The sequence below is a fragment of the Amphichorda felina genome (assembly GCF_050947745.1).
Source record: "Amphichorda felina strain 45539 chromosome Unknown scaffold_6, whole genome shotgun sequence".
Lineage (NCBI taxonomy): Eukaryota > Fungi > Ascomycota > Sordariomycetes > Hypocreales > Bionectriaceae > Amphichorda > Amphichorda felina.
Genome location: NW_028145044.1, coordinates 1,523,182 through 1,543,409, shown reverse-complemented (window position 1 = coordinate 1,543,409; position 20,228 = coordinate 1,523,182). Strand labels below are relative to the sequence as shown.

The window sequence follows — 20,228 nt, the reverse complement described above, 5'->3', positions numbered from 1 at the left end:
TGAAACAGCTGTCGGAATCCCAACCTAGCCAACCACGTTGTCCAAAGCCCTTCCTTCGCCCTCACTCCCCTGCGCCTGTCATCCCGCCGGGGGCCCGGGAGTGCAGCAAGAAGGAAAAGTTTACCGCTCGGCGCTCGCCCGCTCCTAGCGCACAATCGCCCGCCTGCAGGGCGCCACTGCACCAACTTAATCCGGGCTCCGGGCTCCGATCTTCAATGCTTGCTTCAATGATTAACCCCTGCCAAGCGGGCCCAATGCTGATCTCTTCTGTACGTCGTAGCTCCGACTGACCACTGTGGTGTGGTTTTCGAGGGAGCAAACACTTTCACCGATCAAGCCATCATGTCCAGCCACCGCCAAAGTGACGGCGACTGGCCGATTACGAATCAGGAAAACTACGGAGTAGTCGGCGTGTTGATGGTCTCCAGGATCCGAACGACAACAACACAGAACGCTCATGAGCTTCGGGTCCCCGAGCGCGTGACATGTTCGTGCCACCTCGCTATTGTTCAACCTTGATACTAGTAGTCTCACAAAGCCGCTTACGAACACAACGTCGCTCCAAGTCAGGGGGGAAGTCCCTATCAAACTGAGAAAAAAAGGGTATAAGTTGAAGAACAGGGAAATCAATTTTCTTGTATCACCGGTACTGCTACACTAGGACCCGCACAATCTCCCGACGAAGCTATTTGTTAGGTCGAATATTCAGCTATCACTTGCTTATCGCCAGCAGCTTTTGAAAGCAGTCCCCAACCCTTGCCGTAGGCAGACTAATATCTAATATGGAATCGACAGCTATTATTACTGGTAAGAGCTTACAGTCTCGCAGTTGGTTGAAGTTCTCCCCCCCCCTAATCATTGCAGCACCCTCCGTTTATGTTCACGCGAACTCGTGCAACGCTATATCTCTGGCCCAGTCGTCTAGGAAAATCCGTCTCCCGTGTTAGGCGAAAGTCCATTTAAGACGAACAACCGAACTCTTTTGCTTCCCGCGTCTAATAATCTGGGACACGTTGGTTGATGAACAAGTCGCATTCGGCGGTATTTCCGATGAGGTGGGTTGCATCACAATAAGACAAACTCGACATTGGACCACGAGTTTAGGGGGAGAGATTCCTCGGATACCCATCGGGGATGAACAGATGATCATAAACAGGTCATGAGAGATGTATTGCGCTAGGTGCAACGAGTTTTGGGGACAACAAACGGCCGCCATGAGCTCACCTCCTCCCAGGCACTCATAGGCGTCTTACCGCACAACTTAAGAAGCGTCTGTCATCCTTATCTCTTGCTTGGGCTAGAAGTCGGACGCCTGCGAGGCCCGCCAAGTGGTGCTACAGCTACTAGGTGTACAATATCCAGGAAGACCCGTAGCTCATTTCAACGCAGTGGGATGGAGACCAAGTTCGTCACGTCATCACTGTTGAACCACCGAAAGAAAGGACGTCCCATTCGACCAGTTGGTCCAATGGCGCATGTTGCTTACACGTTCAACCTGTTACCCTATAGTATACCTCTATGGCGTCGGGGTTGGAAGGTTCCACACAGCTCCAGCACGTTTGTCACTCTGTTTAATGGGGGGGGGGGGTTTAACTTGACCCTCCTTTCTTCATGACCTGAGCAAGTTTCGATGAACATACATTCACCCTGGACTTATCGAAACGGGGGAATTCTGTACTTGTCAACCGTGGGGCCAATCATTTAATATCTGATAGCCTCGGTTTTTTCTGTCTCTGAACACCTAGTCACTTGCCCGTGGATCACCTCACGCATATGATCCACCTCGCATATGTTGGTTATTGCGTCGCCTAGAGATAGTGCACTCGTCTGCTTTCGTCTCGGGGTTCAGTGATGGTCGGCTTTTGGGGCGGCTGGGCACGGCGTTGGCGTGCGTCGCCGGAGCCTCCGGCTGGGGGTCACGTGATACCCCTGATCCCCGGCTTTGGGGGTCGGAGCGGGGACGGTCGAGGCGGTGGAATGGAGCGGGAGCCCACAAGTTTGTTGGGTACGGGCGGCCGAAGGCAACGTAGCGCCCGGGTCGACGGCCGTTGGAGGTGGCTTAATTCATCGCCCACTCATGGCTCTCGTACATACTATGTAGTACATGCCTCGGCAGAGCGGGGTCCGAACTTCGGACAGACATCATGAAGGGCTCTCCTACCATGCCCATGCCCGGAGTAATACACAGTGATGCCAGAGTGACGACGGTCTTGGCTCGTGTTCGAGGCCCCTCATGTCGCTTGGAAGCCTGCCAAGTTGGCAGTCAGCCCAGGCTGCTGGGTCGCTGGTGGGTGAACATGGGGGATTTGCCGCCAGGCAGATGGATAATGGAGGGGAAGAGGCCAATCATGCAACGGTAGGCCCCATTCCTTTTAGAGGGAAAGGGCGTCCTTAGGGTGTCTTACAGGCGGGGTTCCTCCGACTTCATTTCCAGGTTCACTGTACATCACTGTACATGAATACTAATATTAATAATGCTTGAGCCCTGTCTGGGCAACGCGCAGAGAAATTGAGAATTAGATTTGGCGGGTGCAGTATCCGGCGCCGTTTGGGTCACACCTGATGATCGGATTGATAGCTGGCCAAGCCAGACCCCCACTGCCTCGAGGCCCTCGGCGAGTCACAGACTCACAGCCCAGGTCAAGGACAGGAATCATGTCGCGAGAGCCGGCCTATTAATGTCCCGGCTCACTGCCACGATTACTCCCAGTCAAGTTCCGGCTGGTCGGTGCCGCCGCGTGCTGCTCGCACAGGCTGCCAAAAGCTACACGTCTGTGGAGGAGAAGGACATGGGCCGTGACAGAGGGCTCGGTTACAAACTCGACGATCGGTACATCACTGCATCACTGCATTGCTACATCGCTGCATCACTAATACACCACTGCATCTGCATCCACTCAGAGCGAGCATCATTTCGCGTGGCAATTGACGACACCTGGAGCTGAGCCTCCATCGCCTGCGCATACCGAGCACTCGCACATGTACACGTGACGGGGGTCCTCTCACATCCTAATTTCGCGTCATTAGCTGGCCGCTGTTAGCTCCTCAACTCTTGATGACTCTCTCTCCAGACTCTCAGTGAGCCCATCACAATCCGTGTTTTCGTGCTTCTGGTTTCCTCAGGGTCTCTACTATTCCGTCTCACATACGCATGTGCGCCAAGCACAAACGGAACCCCAACTCGCCGCCGTCACCATGGACATCCAGCAGTTCAACTCATCGCTGTTGACGTACCCTGAGCCTGGCGACTTTGACTATAATGCGTTTCTCCAGCCTGGCGAGGAAGTCCCCTACCACCACCAACAGCAGCAGCATCCCCAGCAGCATCCCCAGCACCAGCACCAGCACCAGCACCAGCACCAACACCAGCAGCACCTCACACCCCAGCCCCATCCTCACCACCTCCCGTCCCATGGCTCACCCACCCAGCCGTCACCGGTTCACATCGGGGCTCCAGCCTTCTCAGACTCGTCCGTGGGACGGGCCACCCCGCCCGGCTCCGACAGCAGGGCAGAGAGCACTGAGCTGGTGCGCAAGGGCGCTGCGGGGAGGCAGAGGCTTGAGCGGAGGGGCCATACCAAGAGCCGTCGCGGATGCTACAACTGCAAGAGGAGGCGCATCAAGGTTAGTAACTGATCTGACGCGGCGAGTTGTGGTGGGCAGCAAGAGCTGACCCCAACAGTGTCAAGAGACGCACCCCGCATGTGGTCACTGTGTCAAGACGGGGCTCAAGTGCGAGTATCCGTCGCTTCCCCAGATCACCCATCAGGTTCGTTGCATAGCCGTCTTTCATCGCACCGCAATACGATGGATGGCAGGTTCCACGAGTCAGGGAATTTGCTGGGGACTAACATGGTCGGCAGCCTCATCACCAGATCCCACTCTTCAGTCTCCAGGACATGCGCTTCTTCCAGCACTTCCTGACCCACTGCTACCCTCACCATCCTCTTAAGCAGGAGCATGTCTGGACGCACGAGGTTCCCTGCATTGCACACAACGTACGTCTACCCCATAGTCCCATGGGCTGACGTACTGACGTGCTGATGTGCTGACGCATTGTGTAGCACGAGTTCCTCATGCACGCCATCCTCGGCTTCGCCGCCTCGGAGCTCATCTCCACCGACAGCAGCCTCGTCACGGCCGCCATGAACCACCGCGTCAAGGCCATCAAGTCCATCAAGAAGCGGCTCGCCGAGGCCGCCAAGTCGAGCACTACCCACGAGGAGGCCAACGCCCTGGTCGCCACCTGCTACGCCCTGACCTTCCAGTCCGTCAGCCTCGACGACGGCATGGCCGAGTACATGACCTTTATCCGCGGAATCGTCATTGTCGGCATGCAGATGATGTTCCGCGGAATCGAGCCCATCTTTGCCACCATGTTTGAGGAGCAGCAGGACGAGCTGCTGGCCCCGCTCATGGAGTCGCTGCCCCTAATCCAGCGCGGCTGGGCCGACTCAGCCCTCGACGCCATCACCAATCTACGCCAGCTGTGTGTCGAGCCCGTCGAGATTGAGTACCAGGAGAAGCTCATGGACATTGTCCAGAAGCTGTACACCAACTCGTGGGCGGGTATGTCTTCTTCACCCTTGTCCGGTGATTCTCCTGGGAATGGAATGATGCTAACACGTTCGCAGCCTACAAGGCGCACACACAGCAGTACGCCTGGTGGATGATGCTCCCGCACAATGTCTTCCAGGAGCTCATCAGCCCGGGCAATCAGGTCGTCATGCTGCTGCACGCGCACTGGATCTCCCTAGCCCAGATCATGGTCTTTGTCACGGCCCAGGAGTACGAGGTGAGCGAGAGGAGCACGCCCGACCCCGGCAAGCCCATCGACCCTGGCTTTGTCCGCTGGCTCAAGTACCTCAACGCGCGCGTCGACTACGAGCACCAGATATACAACCAGTGGCCCATGTGGGTGGAGCAGCAGCTCGAGAGGGACATAACCTTCTTTGGGAAGCAGCGGTAATAGCACGGAACGCGCGAGCTGGTCGACTGGATTCTTAGCGTGGCGTTTGTTTTAAGGGGGAGGAGGCAGGTGACGGGTGGATGTGCTGCTGGAGATGGGCAAGATGGATGGATATAATCAGAATACCTACCTGAGCAAGGTACTTACTTACCTTTGATATGACGGCGGCGAGGGGCTCGGTGTTCCACAACACGCATCGCTACTCTATTTAAATTATACCAATGAATATATTGTACTTTTGAAATACTAGTGTGGCGAACAACTTGGGGAGTACATATGCCTGGCTGGAGTACGTAGTACTATATAAGCTTTGTGCCAAAGATCCGATGGATACGTGAGCCCTGCGCCACGCTGGGCAGAAACGTGGCTCCCGGTCCAACGGCACATGGCGTTGGAGACCCTGACTTGAGAGAAGCCCAAAGGAAGAATGCGATGAATGCGTCTGCAAGATGTCAGATGAGTGGTGTTACATCCCGCGCACGAGGTGACGGGTACGTACCTTTTCACGGCTCGGGTTGAGCCTCCGCCTCTCGCATCCATCGTATCCTCTGCCGTGGAACCGCGAACTGGCAGACCGGCCCAATGGGCGAGGCCGTATGAAGACCCCTGTGGATCCGTTCGCCTGGCATATCTGGAGGCTGAAAGGGCGTAGTCCGAAGTGGGCAATGCGTTTGCCTTGTTTGGGGGCGGTGATCGACCGTATTTCGCATTCGATGATATCGACCATGTCTTGGCTCGACTTCATCTCTAGAGTCTAGAGTATATAGGAGTAATGGCATGTCCCAATGTCTCAAATGTCGGACTTGGAAATCGCTGACCACTCTCTCAAATACAACTATAACAGCTCTCTCATATCAAGACTTGGAACACATGATGAGTATCCAACTCGACAACATGGCGCTAGGCAAGGAGGCCCTGACCTCCAGACCACACTGCCTCCACCATACCAAGACGGCGATGACAATAACGGCCTCGACGCTCTCTCCAATGCCTCTTCCACCTCCTCCCTGCCCCAGTACGAAACTGTCGCCCCCGACCACTCCTCCGCCGCAGGCTTCCACCCGACACTCACCTACCAGGTCGAGAACAACGGCCAGCCTATTATCGCTCTACCCATGCCCCCGCGGCCCTGCCCCATCCCCATCCACGCCGTGACCCCCACCGGCGAGATAGCCGACAAGGTCTACGAGTCCGTCCGGCCAGCCCGCAACTCGGGCAACAGCATCCTCTACCACATCTCCGCCTCCACCGAGGCCCCCGTCTGTGCAACCACCTACCGCTTCGGCCCGGGCAGGCCGCCTCGGATCCGCCTGCTCGGCCCGGACGCAGACGTCGGCTGCAGCGACGAGGAGTTCGAGGTCGTCGGCCGCGGGCGCACGACGCGCGCCGTGTCCGTCCGCACGCACCTGGGCACCTTCCAGTGGCGGTACGCCAACAAGGCGGAGCGCAAGGCGGCCGGGGCCGACAGCCTGCTGGTACTGGAGCGGGTCACAACGGTGGCGCGGGCGGGCACCAGCAGCAGCATCAGCAGCAGCAAGACGGAGGAGCAGCGGAGGCGCGTGGCGCAGCTGGTGCGCAGCGACGAGTTCCGCACGGCGGGGACGGGGCGGTCGACGGCGGGCAACGGCGGGCGGCTGATGATGGACCTGCGGGAGTGGGCGGAGGGAGACTGCAAGGGCGAGGCGCGGCAGATGGAGGTGTTTGTGGTGGCGAGCTGCATCGTGATGCTCAAGAAAGAGGTGGACCGGCGGAGGCTGCACCAGGCCATTGTCATCGCTGGGGCTGTTAGCTAGCTAAGGGTCCGGATGTGTATGCGGTGGTTTTCTTGGGGAGTTAGAATGATGCCCTTTGTCTTTCATAAATAGCAAACATAGATAGTGTGATTTCTTTGACCCTGCTGTGTTTCATCCTGCAATTTTTTCACTCGCGACTCGGACTGCGCTGCGGGTGCCTTCAAGTGTGAATGTAATCTCAGATTGGATACCCGTCGCTTGACGGTAACTCGAGGAAGTCAACTGCCATTGAATTTCCAAGACAGGGCCTGGATGTCACTGAACACCCCCGATAGTATTCCTTGGTAGTATTGGAGACACAGATTTCAGAATCGAGTGTGGGTGGTTGAGTGATGCACAGTGGTGATGAGAGAGAGAGACGTGAGAGGTAAGATAGGTACATACTAGTAAGAAGTGAGTGGTGAGTGTCGGACATGACCGGGTCAATTGAGGGGCACGTGACTTTCGGCAATCTTGGTCGTTGTGGATGCCTGAGGCGGCAGCTTCTCGGCTGGACGCTCCATCCTGCAAAAGATTCAATTGGTTTCCCGACACAAGCATCACTCCCTACCAACCAACCTCAACACCGCCAACATGCCTGCTGCGTGGAAATCCGCCGGTCTTACGTACGTCAATTGACCCGCCAGCCCGTCGCTGCACTCACGAGATGGGAAACCCCGCTGGACGACTGGAACGTGGGCAAGCATGAGAAGCTAACGTGGACGTCTTGTCGATAGCTACAACCGCTACCTGGCCATCGCGGCCCGTACGATCCGCCGCAGTCTGAAGGAGGACAAGCGCATCATCGCTGAGCGCCGCGGCGAGACCGAGCTCCGCTTCGCCAAGTGGGAGGTGAGAAGTGCCCGCGAGAGAGAGAGAGAGACAGAGAGACGAGGGGGTTAGAGAAGCACGGGAGCTGACGATTAATACCTCAACAGAACGGCAAGGCCTCCGAGTCTAAGAACCTGAACGAGGCCAACATTGCTGGCATGGCTGAGCAGGCCTCCTAAGCGACGAATCCGTGGACGATGACCGAGAGGCGGGAGATGTCTTGATGGGGGGGGACGCGTTGAGCGGAAGCGATGGGGGAAGCATGGTGCTTATGGCGGCGTCGATTGGACGTTTGTCCGGCGCCATTGTAACATAGACGGTTGCGACTATATAATCAAGATACCGCTTTACTTTGTCGAATATCCGTTGCTGCCGTTGTAAAGGTTTGCGTCTTGGGCGGTGCGCTGGGTCGTCGTCTGGTGTCTCCAGGTTGCACCAAGTGATGGCCGCTTGCGGTCGTGTGGCCGCTGGGCTACTCAGTAATTGAATGGCTATAACTACATTCCCAGGCTTAAAGACTAGAGTCCAAGGCTGCCAGCCTTTTTTTAAGTTTTATGCGTGTTCTGTAGGTGATGGTTGTCGACGTAGGTGACTCAACGGTAAAGCAGCAAACGCAGACAAGTCACTCACTCAAACAAGACACACACACATCAGACCAGTAAGCCCATCATCATCCACGGTCCACCTCCAACCAACGACGTCGAGCCCACCAAACTGCAATTTTCTTTCTTATACGAAAAGAAATAGCAGCCACACACATGCCGACGCCAGGGCGAATACGTTTAACAAGTCATAATGGCCGCCAACGCTGGAGTTGGGGTTCCCGACGGTGGGTCTTCCGTCCCATGGAGTCATAACTTCGTGGCCCTCATGGAGCCATGATGGAGCCATGGAGCCTCCTCTGCAGAATTCCCCAACCTGACGCAAAGGACATGGCAGAGATCGCGAGGCTATCGCTGGGCGACGATTCTGAACCCCGGGCAGCCGGCGCCTCCGAGCTCAACAGCCAAGGCATCGTCACGGTCGACATTACCCAGCGCTTCTCGCAGGCCACCAAAGGTGAGTTTGACTGCTGCTCACGCCCATCACTTGGACAACTCATGCTGACACGAGGACAGCGCTGGCTCCCGGAGACATTGTCAAGGATGGCCTCTTCACACTTTTTGAATCCGTTGGGGCCCTGGAGGTACGTTGGCAGCAGCCTGCAGAAAACCGTCGCGTAGCGCACATAGCTAACTGGAGGGCGGATGGCCGGGGCAGATAATGGACCCTAAGATGGACAGCGGTTGCGTCAAGCCGGGCGATGAATTCGAGGAGCTGTACCATGTCTCAAGGCCTCTTCTGCCAGAGGAAGTACTTGGCATCATCGACCAGCTGCTCTGCCATGAGGTGAGGCAATTCCTCCACCAGCCTGCAGCTTGCTTCTTTACTCACAGCCATCGCCCCAGATGTCCTGGCACCTAGGGTACCCGCTCTCGCAGACAATATTTACCAGTGTCTACGTCGAGTCACTCTTGATGCCCAACCCGCACGGCATAGATCAGGCAAAGTTTGTCCGGCGCGATGATGATGAGGCCAACGAGCAGCCCATGTTGCAGGTGTTACGGGCATACTGCCTGGGCATGTTGAAGGCTTGCGGATATGTCAATGAGCGGGTGAGGTCGGAACATTCGTACGAGGTAGGTTCCATGGTGTAAAAATTCTGTTGAAAATGAAGCTTACCTGCATGCATTTCTAGGAGGAGGACTTTGTCACCAACACTTACAACCGCACTTTGCTTGGCAATGTGTCGACAGACAGCATACGATACGTCATCGCAGATGCTCTTGACCTCCTCAAGAGCAGCCAGGTATCCATGAGCGAGGAGCTGGTGGATGCTCTGTCCAGCCGCCTAAAGCTCAGGGACATCTTCCTATCAGCGGCGGAGTGCCCTCAGTATGTCGACAACCCAGATCTGGCCCGGAGGCCGTGGGATCAAGGTCTCGCACTTCTATCTACCATCCAATCAACACATGCACTAGGCAAGCCTGTAGAGGAAGCCTTCAGCGCCAAGCTTCAGAGGAAGCTGGCTAGTACCGTTCCTCCTCGGCCCATTGTACAGCTCAGCTTTGACGATGCCTTCGGCCACTTGACCCGGCTGTTCCAGGACGGCCAAGAGGTCATCAATGTTCTCCGCTTCACAAACTCTCAGTGCCTTCTAGTATGTAGCAACAACATGACCCCGTCGTTGATCCAGCCGCTGACGCAGACACAGAGTTTTGTCTTCTTCTTTCAGGCAAAGAAGCCCCAGCCGCTCGTCTACGTGCGGACATTGCTGCAGACGTTCCTCTTCGATGCCATGGAGATGCTGGGGACCATGAGTATCCGTCAGATCCTCGACGATGACCTCTCCATTGTCGCATTACCGGCGAGTCTCCCCCTGGACCGTGCCAACGACGAAATCGAGGCTCCCCAGGACCCCCGCTTCATCATTGCCCAGCAGATGGAGCTGTTCAGACAGAGAGCTGCGCAGCCGTACCTTGACATTCTCCGCACCTTTTGCCAGAACCGTTGTCGTGTGAGGAGGACGCTCTGTCACACCATAGGCGCCTGGGATAACCTCCAGGCTGACGCCGAGGAGATTGACCAAATCCTCTATCAAAAGAGGCAAGAACTGCTTGGCAGGGGCCAGCAAGATTTGTCCCCTTCCACGACCTCGGCGGATCTGAATATGTGGCCACTCTCGGCATGGACGTACTTTTACAAGCTGCGCCAGATGGAGTGGATCGTACAGCTCGGCTTCGAGCTCGAGGTCTACCAGCCCGACGAGTTTGCCGGCATGTACTGGTACCTCAACTACCTCTCCAAGCTGCGTCTCGAGTGCGCGCCGCGGATCAAGTCCTACATCGCCACCAGGGCCGACGAGCTCCGGGCCCAGCCGCGGGACAGCGCAGACCCGGCCGCCGAGAAGCAGCTCCAGCGCGCCCTGTCGTTTGTCCGCCTGTCTCTGCTCGACGCCGCCGTGACGTGGGAGCTCTCGGACGCGCTGTCGTGCGTCTACACGGTGCTCGGGCGCCTGGGGCTCGTGCGGCCTCCGCAGCGGCCGTACGGCAACGACGAGCTGCGCTACGAGCTGCGCATGAAGCCCTTTGCGCAGATCGGCATCCCCGAGCTGCCATCGCCCCGGACGTTGGCGGCGCAGGTCGCGCAGCCCGAGTCGAGCTCCGAGGACATACTGGCCGCGGCGTCGAGGGCGCTGGCGGGGACCAAGAGGGGCTTCGAGTCGCTGAGCAGGCTGTCGGCCGAGGAGTCCTTCACCGTCGAGTCGCACGGGTGGTGGCTGGCCTCGGTCAAGAGAGGGCTCAAGTCGTGCATCGCCATGGGCCTGGTTGTCACCACCCTGCAGCAGGCGGTCCGGAGGGTCAAGGACGGCGGCGAGGTCAAGCTCAAGGCCGAGGTGCCGACACCCGACGAGGCGTATCACGAGTGGTGGATTGTGCCAAAGCTGGTGCCCGTTGCGTGATTACAGAGAACCCACGTAGATTCATCTATGTAGCTACTCTATTCTGGAAGTCGTGTCGGAAAGGGGGTATTGAGTCGTGCCAAATTTCACACGAGGATTCCCCATCCTCGATAGACGATATTTCTAACATGACAACCACCGTTAAATATACATCATGTCCACCATTTTTCTCGTCTGCTAGTTTCACATGGTAGAAAAGCCAGGCCCGACTTTTTACCGATTGTTGTTTTTTAGAAGTTGTCTCTAGGAGAGACAGCCCATCGGGCAGGTTGTTGCGCGTGTCATGGATAAGTTTCCTTATACAGCCAGCCGTGGCTCAAATTGGCCGGCTTACTTGCGGGCGGGAGAGCGGAGCTTGACAGTCTGCGCATAGAGGACGTCCTTGAAGGCGAAGAGGAACGCCGCGGTCAGGACGCTCTGGGTCACCTTGGGGGCGATGCCTGTAGCGGGATGTTAGCTGGGTCAAAACTTGGCGCATGGGGGGGGAGAGGTGGGACTTGCCCTTGTAGAGACCGGCATAGCCCTCCTGGCGGACGACGCGGCGGAGAGCCTCGGTCATGCCCTCCTTCTTGTCGGCGTGGGAAGCGACATGCATCTGGCTCTTGACAGTGATGTAGGGGTAGGTGACGGAGGTGGCAAAGAGCTTGCCAAGGGCGCCGAGGAGGAAGGCAATGGTCGGGGTGACCTTGCGCCTCTTCTCGACGGCATTCTTCATCTGCTCAAACAGGGTGTACTGAAGAATGGGGTTGATGACGAGGACCAGCGCGGGGATGACGCCGGCGAACAGGGCCTGGGGGCCCTCGTTCTGGAGCAGGGACATGAGGGTCCCGATGGTGCTGGGGGCCTTGGAGGGCTTGGTGCCGGACTCGACGTCGCCCTCGTGGCTCTGCTTGCGCGTGGTGACGCGGGTGTTGATGACCCAGATGGGGTTGGTGATGATGACGGTGGCCGAGCCGGCGATGGCGCCAGCAATCATGGACTCGACCGTGGTGAGCTTCTTGCTGGCGCGGCCAGCCTTGTTGGCGGCGTTCTCGAAGAAGGTGCGAGTCCACTCGTACCAGTAGTAGTAGACGAAGTTGGTGACGCTGATGCCGAAGAGGGCAGAGTTGATGCCCGAGTACAGGCCAGAGACGCCCTCACGCGCAATGATCTTCTGGACGGCGTCGCTGAACTTGCTCTCGGCCTTCTTGGACTCGACCTGGGCGCGGGTCGAGAGGGTGATGAGAGGGTAGCTGGGCAGGTCTCGTCAGCGCCTCGAGGGTTCTTTCTGGTGGCACTCAGGCAAGTACGTACGTCAGGGCCATGGACAGGAGGCCACCGCCGGCGCCGGCGAGGGCGTGGGCGACATTGTCGTTCTGGGGGATGGGAGCCTTGGAGGCCATTGCAACAGTGGGATGTGGGGATGGTGGGATGGTGGTGGGATGGTGGTGGGATGGCGATGGGAGGGCGATGGGAGGGCGGTTTGGTTTGATGGTTACAACTGGCGAGGAGAGCACAAAAGGAGGGACATTCGAGGACAATTGCCGCGGGTTGGAGTGTGAGAGCGCCTTTGATCGGGGGATTTAAATCATCGCCGTCGAGGAAAAGGAGCGCTTCTTATTTGGGGGTTGAGTTGGGGACTTGGGGAGCATCGAGCCGAGGTCAATCTGGTGGGTTGATGCCGACAACTACGTCCAAGGGTTGCTTGTGTCCCACCTTGAGCCGGGCGCCGACACCAGAACTGGCAAGGACTTGACAGAGACTGGCAGAGACTGGCAGACGTCACTGCTTGCCAGGTTCCGTCCACACCCGTGACCCGCCCTCCCCCATTTCCCCCCAGTCCAGCCCATTGCCGTGCGCGTGTCTGTCTGCATGTGATGTCCCACAAGGCGAGGGGGCGGAATAAATTATCCCCGACAACAGGAATGTACGGAGTACATTGTACATACCCTCGGCTCGGCAAAACAGTACTCCCGGGGGACCCTGATCCACGCTAGGCCTGGATAGGCCGCCAGTAAACAAACGAGTGGCCTGCAGCCGCTGCGCTTGCGCCCCCAGACACTCAGACATTCCACCGCCACCCACGTCCCTGTCGCTACGCGCTCTCGCCGAGCTCCAGTATTGTTTGCTACAGTCTGTCCACGCCACCACGCGCCTTTGCTATGTGGCTGTCCAACGGCACATTCCATCTCCATGTCTAGAGCTTCACGTCACCCCGCCAATGTCAAAACGCCGAAAATCCGCCCCCGTCCCGTCCGCCGACGCAGGTTTCAACGTGCGCTGGCACGCCATCGCGAACCCGGCCACGCCCAGCGCGGACATCATGTCCTCCCCGGACCCCCTCAACGATGAGACCATCACTTTCGCGCCCCCGTCCGCCCAGCGCGCCCCCCTGAGCCACCGCTCCAACAGATATTCGTCGCGCGCGGGCTCCCCGAGGAAGCAGATGTTTGAGCTCGAGGTCGGCGACAACACATCACCACAGAGGCTGCTGGTCACGGTCGAGACGGAAGATGGAGCGCCTGGAGCCGGCGCGCGAAGGAGGCTGTTCCCGTCCTCGAGCCCCCACCCGGCCGGCAGACCGCGAATGAGTGCGACCACGACAACGGTGCCCTTGAAGGAATCCATCGAAGATGAGTATGGAGATGGCAGTCTATCAACCCCAAAGAAGAGGGGCAGGCCGCGCAAGACCAACGGAACTCCCATCCCGAGCGCAGCCAAGAAGAGAAGAGCAGCGACGCCAATCCGGCGCACACCGAAACGTCCGAACACTGCCCAGGACCCAGACCCATTGTCCGACCCGGTCTCTCGAGGATCGCCGACCCCGAGGAGGGGAAGACCTCGGGTGAGCGCGTCCGTGGAACCTCCGAGCGACATTCGGTTCGAGCCACACCTTGCGTCCGATCAGGCGTCGCAAACACTACCAACACCAACACCAAGAAGAAGAGGTCGGCCCCCGAAGACACAGTCCGTAGAGCCTCCGAGTGATGCTAGGTTAGAGCAGGATCTTGGGTCCGATCAACCTCCGCAAGCACTGCCAACACCAACGCCGAAGAGGAGAGGTCGACCACCAAAGGCGCGGTCCGTGGAGCCCTCCAGTGATATCTGGGCTGGCTCGACCATGAAACCAGGATCAATAACGAGAGGGCGGAGGAGGCGCCAAGCGCTTGCTCCAGTGGACCTGGAAGAAATGGTGGAAGAGCAGCCGGAGGCCATAATTGCACAAACAACGACGTCTGCTAGCGATGACGAGATGGAGCTGATTGGGGCGCCCGGTGCAGCGGAGCGAGAAGAAGCAGCCTTTACTACGCTGTCCCCTCCACCCGAAGATGCAGGCTCAGATATCTGGATGGCCAGCCTCTCGAATGAGGCGACCCCACGAGCCACCCACCCGACAAGATCGGCATCAGTGGCTTCACCGGCGCGAGACGTACAGCGCTCGCCTTCTGCCGCACTGGAGAGTGTAGCATCGGAGGCAGAAGGGTTTGGGGAAGCAGCGCCATCAGTTAGCGATGCTTCGTCCGTGGCTGACGCGCCCACCATGAACGTGACGCGGAGGAACGACACTGTGGCCCAGGAAGACTTCAGCATGATTTTTATGGACTCCATACAGTCCTTCCAAGACTTCAAGAGTTCCATCCCGGCCCCCGAACCTACACACAATGATTTTGGAGAGGAGACTAGCCAGATCATCAACCAGACTTTGGAATCTTTGAGGCAAAGCCGTAGAGAGTTCCTCGAAGATGTGCCTGAAGAGGAGCCGGAAGAGGTGCCGGAAGAGGTGCCGGAAGAGGTGCCGGAAGAGGTGCCGGAAGAGGTACCTGAAGAGGTACCTGAGGAGATGCCTGAGGAGATGCCTGAGGAGATGCCTGAGGAGATGCCCGAAGAGCAAACTCACACCGCAAACCAACAGCAAGAATACGAAGAAACACACGAAGCAGAATCAGAACTTGACCTGGTGCAGCACGATGCACCACAACTAGACCTAGACGAGGAATGGGACATTGAGCCTGAGGAGCACAATAACGAAGGGGTTGATGAACTTGGCGATATGGAGTTCGGAGAGCCCGAGAGAGGGCATGACAGGCAACAAACCTCAGGTCTAGGTCCGAGCGAGGACGATGTCTACATTGCAGAGGTAGTCGAGGCACAGGCCATGGAAAGACGACAGAAGCGAATACCTCAGCAGGTCCAACCGGTATCATCACCGGCTCAGGATGAGCCAGATGAATTGGCTTCGGAGAAGTCGAGTGCAGTCAAATCCTTTCCGACTTTTTCGCCTGGCCAGATGTTCTCTCCTCTAATGCTACGGTCACCCCGAAAGGCCAACATTTCACCCTTGAGGCGACGTGTTCTCGAATCGGCAACCAAACAAGCCGACGCTACTCCTCGAGGCCTGGAGAAGGACACGCCCAAAACAGCGGTTTCCGGCCGCTTCAACGAGGACGAATCGAACATGTATGAAGACTCGTTCTCCGAGATCCCACAAAACATTCTCGAAGCGGCTACTCCACGACGACCTGGAGCAGTCCCGGCCATTGAGTTGGGGGATGATGAGCTAGAACAGGCGGAATACACGGAGGAACCACAGCAACAAGAGGAACATCTCGTACAGGAGGTGTCCAGTCAGCCTCGCCAGTCTCCATACCGCACCACGTCAAGCCCAGCACAACAACCCGTTGCCTCCAATGCCAGCTCTACCGCTCAAACTGACAATGGCCGACTCCCCACTCCAGACGATACGCCGCCCAATATTGGAGCAGAGGGCGATGAGAGCCCTGAAAAATCGGTCCATTCGATACAGTCCTTACACCCATCATCGCCTGTTGAGCCCCATGATCAGCTCACAAGCGAGTACGACGCACGGTCGCCCTCGCCACAACGATTGGAACCGCCAAATCCAGCGAGGGTTTCCATGGAGAGGGGCTCCTCCGCTGTGGATGTCACTCCCTTGAACCAAATGTCGTCACCCGCTCAGGAGCCTCTCTCGGCAGCGGGAGACCTCGCGCAAGACAAGGCGCCACGACCAGCTCTCTCGGCTATCGTCCGTGCTGGAAGGGTGCTTCAAAGCGTTACGTCTGACCCGCCCTCGCCCGGGGACCGCCAGAACCAGCTCAGGAGTCCCTTCAGAAGCTCCGTGAGCAGGGAATCTTGGTCAGGGTCTCGAGACCCCCAGCCTGGACCTCAAGAAAGTACAAGCCCCAGTCAGCCGTCTGTGGGACACCAACGTCGATCCCCATCCATCGACCAACCCGACAATGATGACCCCTTTGGTTTGACGCCGAGAGCTACTCGCCAAAGTAGTTCCATGCAAGAGGTCGAAAAGACCTTTCAGGATTCGCCAAGCATGCTTCAGGAATCAAATGCGGGCTCAACGGCAAGCTCTATGCGCATCACTCCCCAAGATGATGAGATGAGCTGGGTTGCAAATGAAGGGCCTATCAGTCCTAACCTGAGGGGGGACAACTCTCTCGGCGAAGTAGCTAGATCGTCAACTGTGGGTGCAGCGAAAGGGTCCGTCTCCCAAGACCACGTTGATATATCCGTCGATGAGAGCGACGTCGATGAGGCCGAAGCTGTTCAAGCACCATCCCGGCGTGGAGATGACGAAACTGACATATGGGAAGTGGAGGCTCAGCGCTCGGAGCCTGGCTCTACACCCATGCATCAGTCGTTTCTCAGCGGGGCGTCTGCGCCACTCTTTCGACGTTCTGCACTCCCCAGCCCCTGGACGAAGAAGAACTCGGTGGGCCCCGGGGCAAGCAGCTTGCGAACTGGTCTTGGATCGTCAAACATGGCCAGCGGATTCAACAAGGGGCCGACCAGAACTGAGGCGGAGGCAGAAGAATATTCCATGTTGGAGCAGAGGCAAGAAGCACAAGAGGCCGAGGCAGCAAAGAAAGCAGGCTCTGCGGCCAAGGAGAACCGATTCGATCTCTCTTCCTTCTTCTCCTCGCCTGCCGCCATTCCGGGCAAATTGGTCGAGCGATTCTTTCCCTCCAAGCCTTCAACATCGGGGGTCGAGGGATCTTCAGTGTTGCCCATAGTGCCAACTACCTCCATGTTCCCGCAAGTCCCGCAGAAATCGTTTGAGCCTCGCGAAGACTCCCGCACCGATCTATTCTCGGGGTCCCCGGTACGGGCGCAAGAGCCTCGGAGGGAAGAGAGAGTCGATCACGCATCTGCGTCGCCCGAGACGCCTGGGAGACTCCGGGTGCCACTGTCTGCGCAGAAGAAGAACTTCACGCCTCGGCCAAGACAGACGAACCAGTCCTTCTTCCAGGGCGGTACGTCTGCTGCCTCGGGTGCTCCCACACCGCCGCGGATGCAGCTCTCACACGCGGATATTCAGCGATGGCAACAGGAAACTTCCAACGCCAGTGAGGGATCTAAGGAATCTCCACGGCGCTTCCTCCGGCCCCTGCCGCCGAGAAATGCTTCTCCAAGCAAGTCTAGCCTGCGATCTCCATTGAAGCCTCATACGCCTGGACGGGTAGTCGAGTTTACGAGCAGCGTGCTCTCTCCAGTCGAGCAGGCCAGGCAGCGTCAGCAGCGCCGCCTCTCCCATGCTGCGATGACAGCTGAAGCAGAACCCATTCCCCAACCTGAACCAGCCGAACCCTCGGGGGCTGTGGATGATAAAGAGAACCGCGATTCTGACGTATCCATGTCGGACGCATCGCCGCTCAAAGCAAAACCTGCGCGACCGGAGAGGCTCTCGCAGACTGTGTGGACTCGCCAGCACTGGCTATTCATGGACAAGCTTATCCAGCACCGGCGCAAGTCACCGTTTGGTATCCAAGTCGAGCCTCGATCAGCCAAGTACCTCGGTAAGCGGGTCAAGAGCCACGGCGAGTCCATGGTCCTGGAGCAGTGGCATCTGGAATGCGTTGATGCCTTCAATGCGGTTGTCGGCGGCTGGGACGAGGGCGTCCTGGCCAAGAGACTGTTTGCCCTTGTCATGGCGGAAGAGAAGAGACAGACGAGGAGCACTGAGAGGACCACGGCGGTCATGTTTCACTAGAATTATTGGATTTTACGGGCGACGGGGTGTGTATGTGTTGTTATCCGGTGTTTTTTTTTTTGGACTATCATGGCATTGCATGAACGGCGTTAGAGGACATTGGTTGTGCTTGAGATACCACCTCAGTTGGCATGTTTGTATAAGTTATTCTGAGCATGGATTTCTTGTACTATCGGCAAGGCAAGGGCATGGAAAGATCATTAGCCGGCGAAAGGGACGGGCACGAAGTCACGAAAATGAAAGCGAAATTTTGGATCCATGAACCAAGCCCATCATCCCCTTGACGAGCCCCCCTTCTTGAACGCCCCATCTACTGTGACATGCTTAGATACATTACAAGCAAACACACCGTGCGCTGTGCTTTCTCCTCCTTTCCAGCATTCCCCCCCCCCTTCCCCTGCCCCCGTCCATCATTTTTTTCCTACTCCAGCTGCGATGCCTGGTTGATGTACAGGGCGTCCACGACGCTGCTCAGCTTATCAATGGTCTGCAGGGCGGCATCGTAGGACTCGTCGCGGTGGGTCTCGTCAAAGATGATGAGGCAGCCGGCGCCCTGGTCGAGGACGCCGATGATGACCTTGTCGAGGATCATCTGGGAGAGCTTGCGCTCGACCTGCTGGGTATCGAGGCCGACCATCTTGGCAATATGGTCGATCTCGACGCGGGAGAAGGGCTCGATGACCTTGATGAGGTTCTGCTCGAGCATGGCGTCGTAGAGGCGGCGGAGGTGGTTGCGGATGAAGGCGTCGCTGCCGAGCTCGTAGCGGTAGGCGCCGAGGGCGCGCTCGTACTCCTCGAGGGAGCGGTTGCTGTGGGCGCGGGCAATGGCCTTCATGGCCTCGAGGTTCTGACCGGCGTACTTGAGGGCCTGCTTGGAGGTCATGAGCTGGTTGACGTCGTCGACGAGGTTGAGCATAATCTTGCAGAGCAGCATGTACTGCAGGGCGGCCTGGGCCTTGTGGCTCTCGTCGAGGGAGTGGTAGCCATCGAGGGCCTCGATGAAGTACGAGTAGGCCGTCTGGAAGTCCTTGTCCTCGGCATGGAGCATGCCACTCTGCATGTCGAGGTTGGCCTGCAGCATGGGCGGGGTGTAGACGCTGGCGGCAGAGGTGCGGGCGCTGGTGAGGGCAGCGCGCGACTTGGCGATGTTGCCGAGGGCATGGTAGACGCGGGACTCGAGGAGCTGGACCTCGACGAGGCGCAGCTTGTCGTCGAGGCGCTTGAGCTCGCGGAGGAGGCCGTTGATGAGGGTCAGGGCCTCGTACCAGGCCGACTTGGTCATGAGGAGGGTGACGAGGCGGACTTCGAGGTCCTGGCGCTGGAAGGCGCGGCGCTCAGCCGTGGCCCATTCTATGCAGTCCTTTGTGACGGAGATTTCGATGTCGGTGCTATTCGGGATCTCCCTGAACAGGTCGAGCAGTTGGCGGACTAGGGGGAGGGTGTTAGCTGGCCGTGCTTCCGCCGTGCTTTGTTCGTATACGTACCCAGCTTGGATGACTTGGCCTTTGCAAACGACGAAAACACCGCGCGACTCTCCTTTATCAGATTAACAAGCTCCTGCGTCTTCCTGTGTTGCCAGTCAGCCATGTCCATGCGGCATCGATGCGTGCCAGCCCAGGCCAGGGCGAGTTGCGGGTTGCGGGTGGTGGTGCCACTGACCTCTCGTCCCGGTACAGCTGCCCCAGGCTTATCAGAGCCGCCTCGTACTCGCGGGTGGCGGCGTCGGAGCCTGCACTGGGCACCTTGGCGGTGATCTCCTTGAAGGCAGCCTCAGCTTTCCTGGGGTCGGTCTTGACGAGCTTCTGCGCCGCCTGGACCCTCTCCGAGTCGCCGACCGCCATTGTGGTGTTTATGTGTGTGGAGCTCGACTCGGGAGACGCTGTCGGCGGGGGGGGGGGAGTGATGTCGGGGCGAGTAGGACGTTGGGCAGCGAGCCGGGCGGGCCGTAGATGGTGGTTTGGCGGTCGTGGTGGATGTGGTGGGATGTTGATGGCGGTTTGATGATGAACAATCTGAGCTCCCAGCTCCCGCAAGCCTCCCACCAAGTGCCACCACCACCACCAGCAGCGCCAGCACCAGCCTTGCCTCGCCTGCCTCCAGGTTGCCGCACAACGACGTACACGTCCAAGGAAGGGGACTGTGATTGGCTAG

General features: G+C 58.1%; 7 protein-coding genes across 7 annotated transcripts; 5 read left to right on the top strand and 2 right to left on the bottom strand.

The window, feature by feature from the left end:
* Nucleotides 1-3,195: 3,195 nt before the first annotated feature.
* Nucleotides 3,196-4,969, top strand: ACO1O0_006335 (Zn(II)2Cys6 transcription factor domain-containing protein; the record flags this gene model as incomplete). The annotated part of the gene is made up of 5 exons (XM_083195729.1): nucleotides 3,196-3,624; nucleotides 3,683-3,769; nucleotides 3,864-3,998; nucleotides 4,065-4,569; nucleotides 4,635-4,969. The coding sequence occupies 5 exons, from the start codon at nucleotides 3,196-3,198 to the stop codon at nucleotides 4,967-4,969; spliced, it is 1,491 nt and encodes a 496-aa protein (XP_083048745.1).
* Nucleotides 4,970-5,754: 785 nt separating this feature from the next.
* ACO1O0_006334 (uncharacterized protein) lies at nucleotides 5,755-6,762 on the top strand (the record flags this gene model as incomplete). Its single annotated transcript, XM_083195728.1, has 1 exon — nucleotides 5,755-6,762. One exon carries the CDS (start codon nucleotides 5,755-5,757, stop codon nucleotides 6,760-6,762), a length of 1,008 nt encoding a protein of 335 aa, XP_083048744.1.
* A 573-nt stretch (nucleotides 6,763-7,335) lies between these two features.
* On the top strand, nucleotides 7,336-7,751 carry ACO1O0_006333 (F1F0 ATP synthase subunit epsilon; the record flags this gene model as incomplete). The annotated part of the gene is made up of 3 exons (XM_083195727.1): nucleotides 7,336-7,367; nucleotides 7,479-7,593; nucleotides 7,680-7,751. 3 exons carry the CDS (start codon nucleotides 7,336-7,338, stop codon nucleotides 7,749-7,751), a joined length of 219 nt encoding a protein of 72 aa, XP_083048743.1.
* A 702-nt stretch (nucleotides 7,752-8,453) lies between these two features.
* Nucleotides 8,454-11,074, top strand: MAK10 (Mak10 subunit, NatC N-terminal acetyltransferase-domain-containing protein; the record flags this gene model as incomplete). Its single annotated transcript, XM_083195726.1, has 6 exons — nucleotides 8,454-8,631; nucleotides 8,691-8,758; nucleotides 8,815-8,961; nucleotides 9,009-9,251; nucleotides 9,311-9,772; nucleotides 9,827-11,074. 6 exons carry the CDS (start codon nucleotides 8,454-8,456, stop codon nucleotides 11,072-11,074), a joined length of 2,346 nt encoding a protein of 781 aa, XP_083048742.1.
* Nucleotides 11,075-11,404: 330 nt separating this feature from the next.
* On the bottom strand, nucleotides 11,405-12,456 carry ACO1O0_006331 (mitochondrial carrier domain-containing protein; the record flags this gene model as incomplete). Its single annotated transcript, XM_083195725.1, has 3 exons — nucleotides 11,405-11,514; nucleotides 11,588-12,306; nucleotides 12,368-12,456. The coding sequence occupies 3 exons, from the start codon at nucleotides 12,454-12,456 to the stop codon at nucleotides 11,405-11,407; spliced, it is 918 nt and encodes a 305-aa protein (XP_083048741.1).
* Nucleotides 12,457-13,274: 818 nt separating this feature from the next.
* On the top strand, nucleotides 13,275-18,077 carry ACO1O0_006330 (uncharacterized protein; the record flags this gene model as incomplete). Its single annotated transcript, XM_083195724.1, has 1 exon — nucleotides 13,275-18,077. One exon carries the CDS (start codon nucleotides 13,275-13,277, stop codon nucleotides 18,075-18,077), a length of 4,803 nt encoding a protein of 1,600 aa, XP_083048740.1.
* Nucleotides 18,078-18,498: 421 nt separating this feature from the next.
* Nucleotides 18,499-19,918, bottom strand: RPN6 (proteasome regulatory particle lid subunit RPN6; the record flags this gene model as incomplete). Its single annotated transcript, XM_083195723.1, has 3 exons — nucleotides 18,499-19,505; nucleotides 19,562-19,644; nucleotides 19,737-19,918. The coding sequence occupies 3 exons, from the start codon at nucleotides 19,916-19,918 to the stop codon at nucleotides 18,499-18,501; spliced, it is 1,272 nt and encodes a 423-aa protein (XP_083048739.1).
* Between the last annotated feature and the right edge of the window lie 310 nt (nucleotides 19,919-20,228).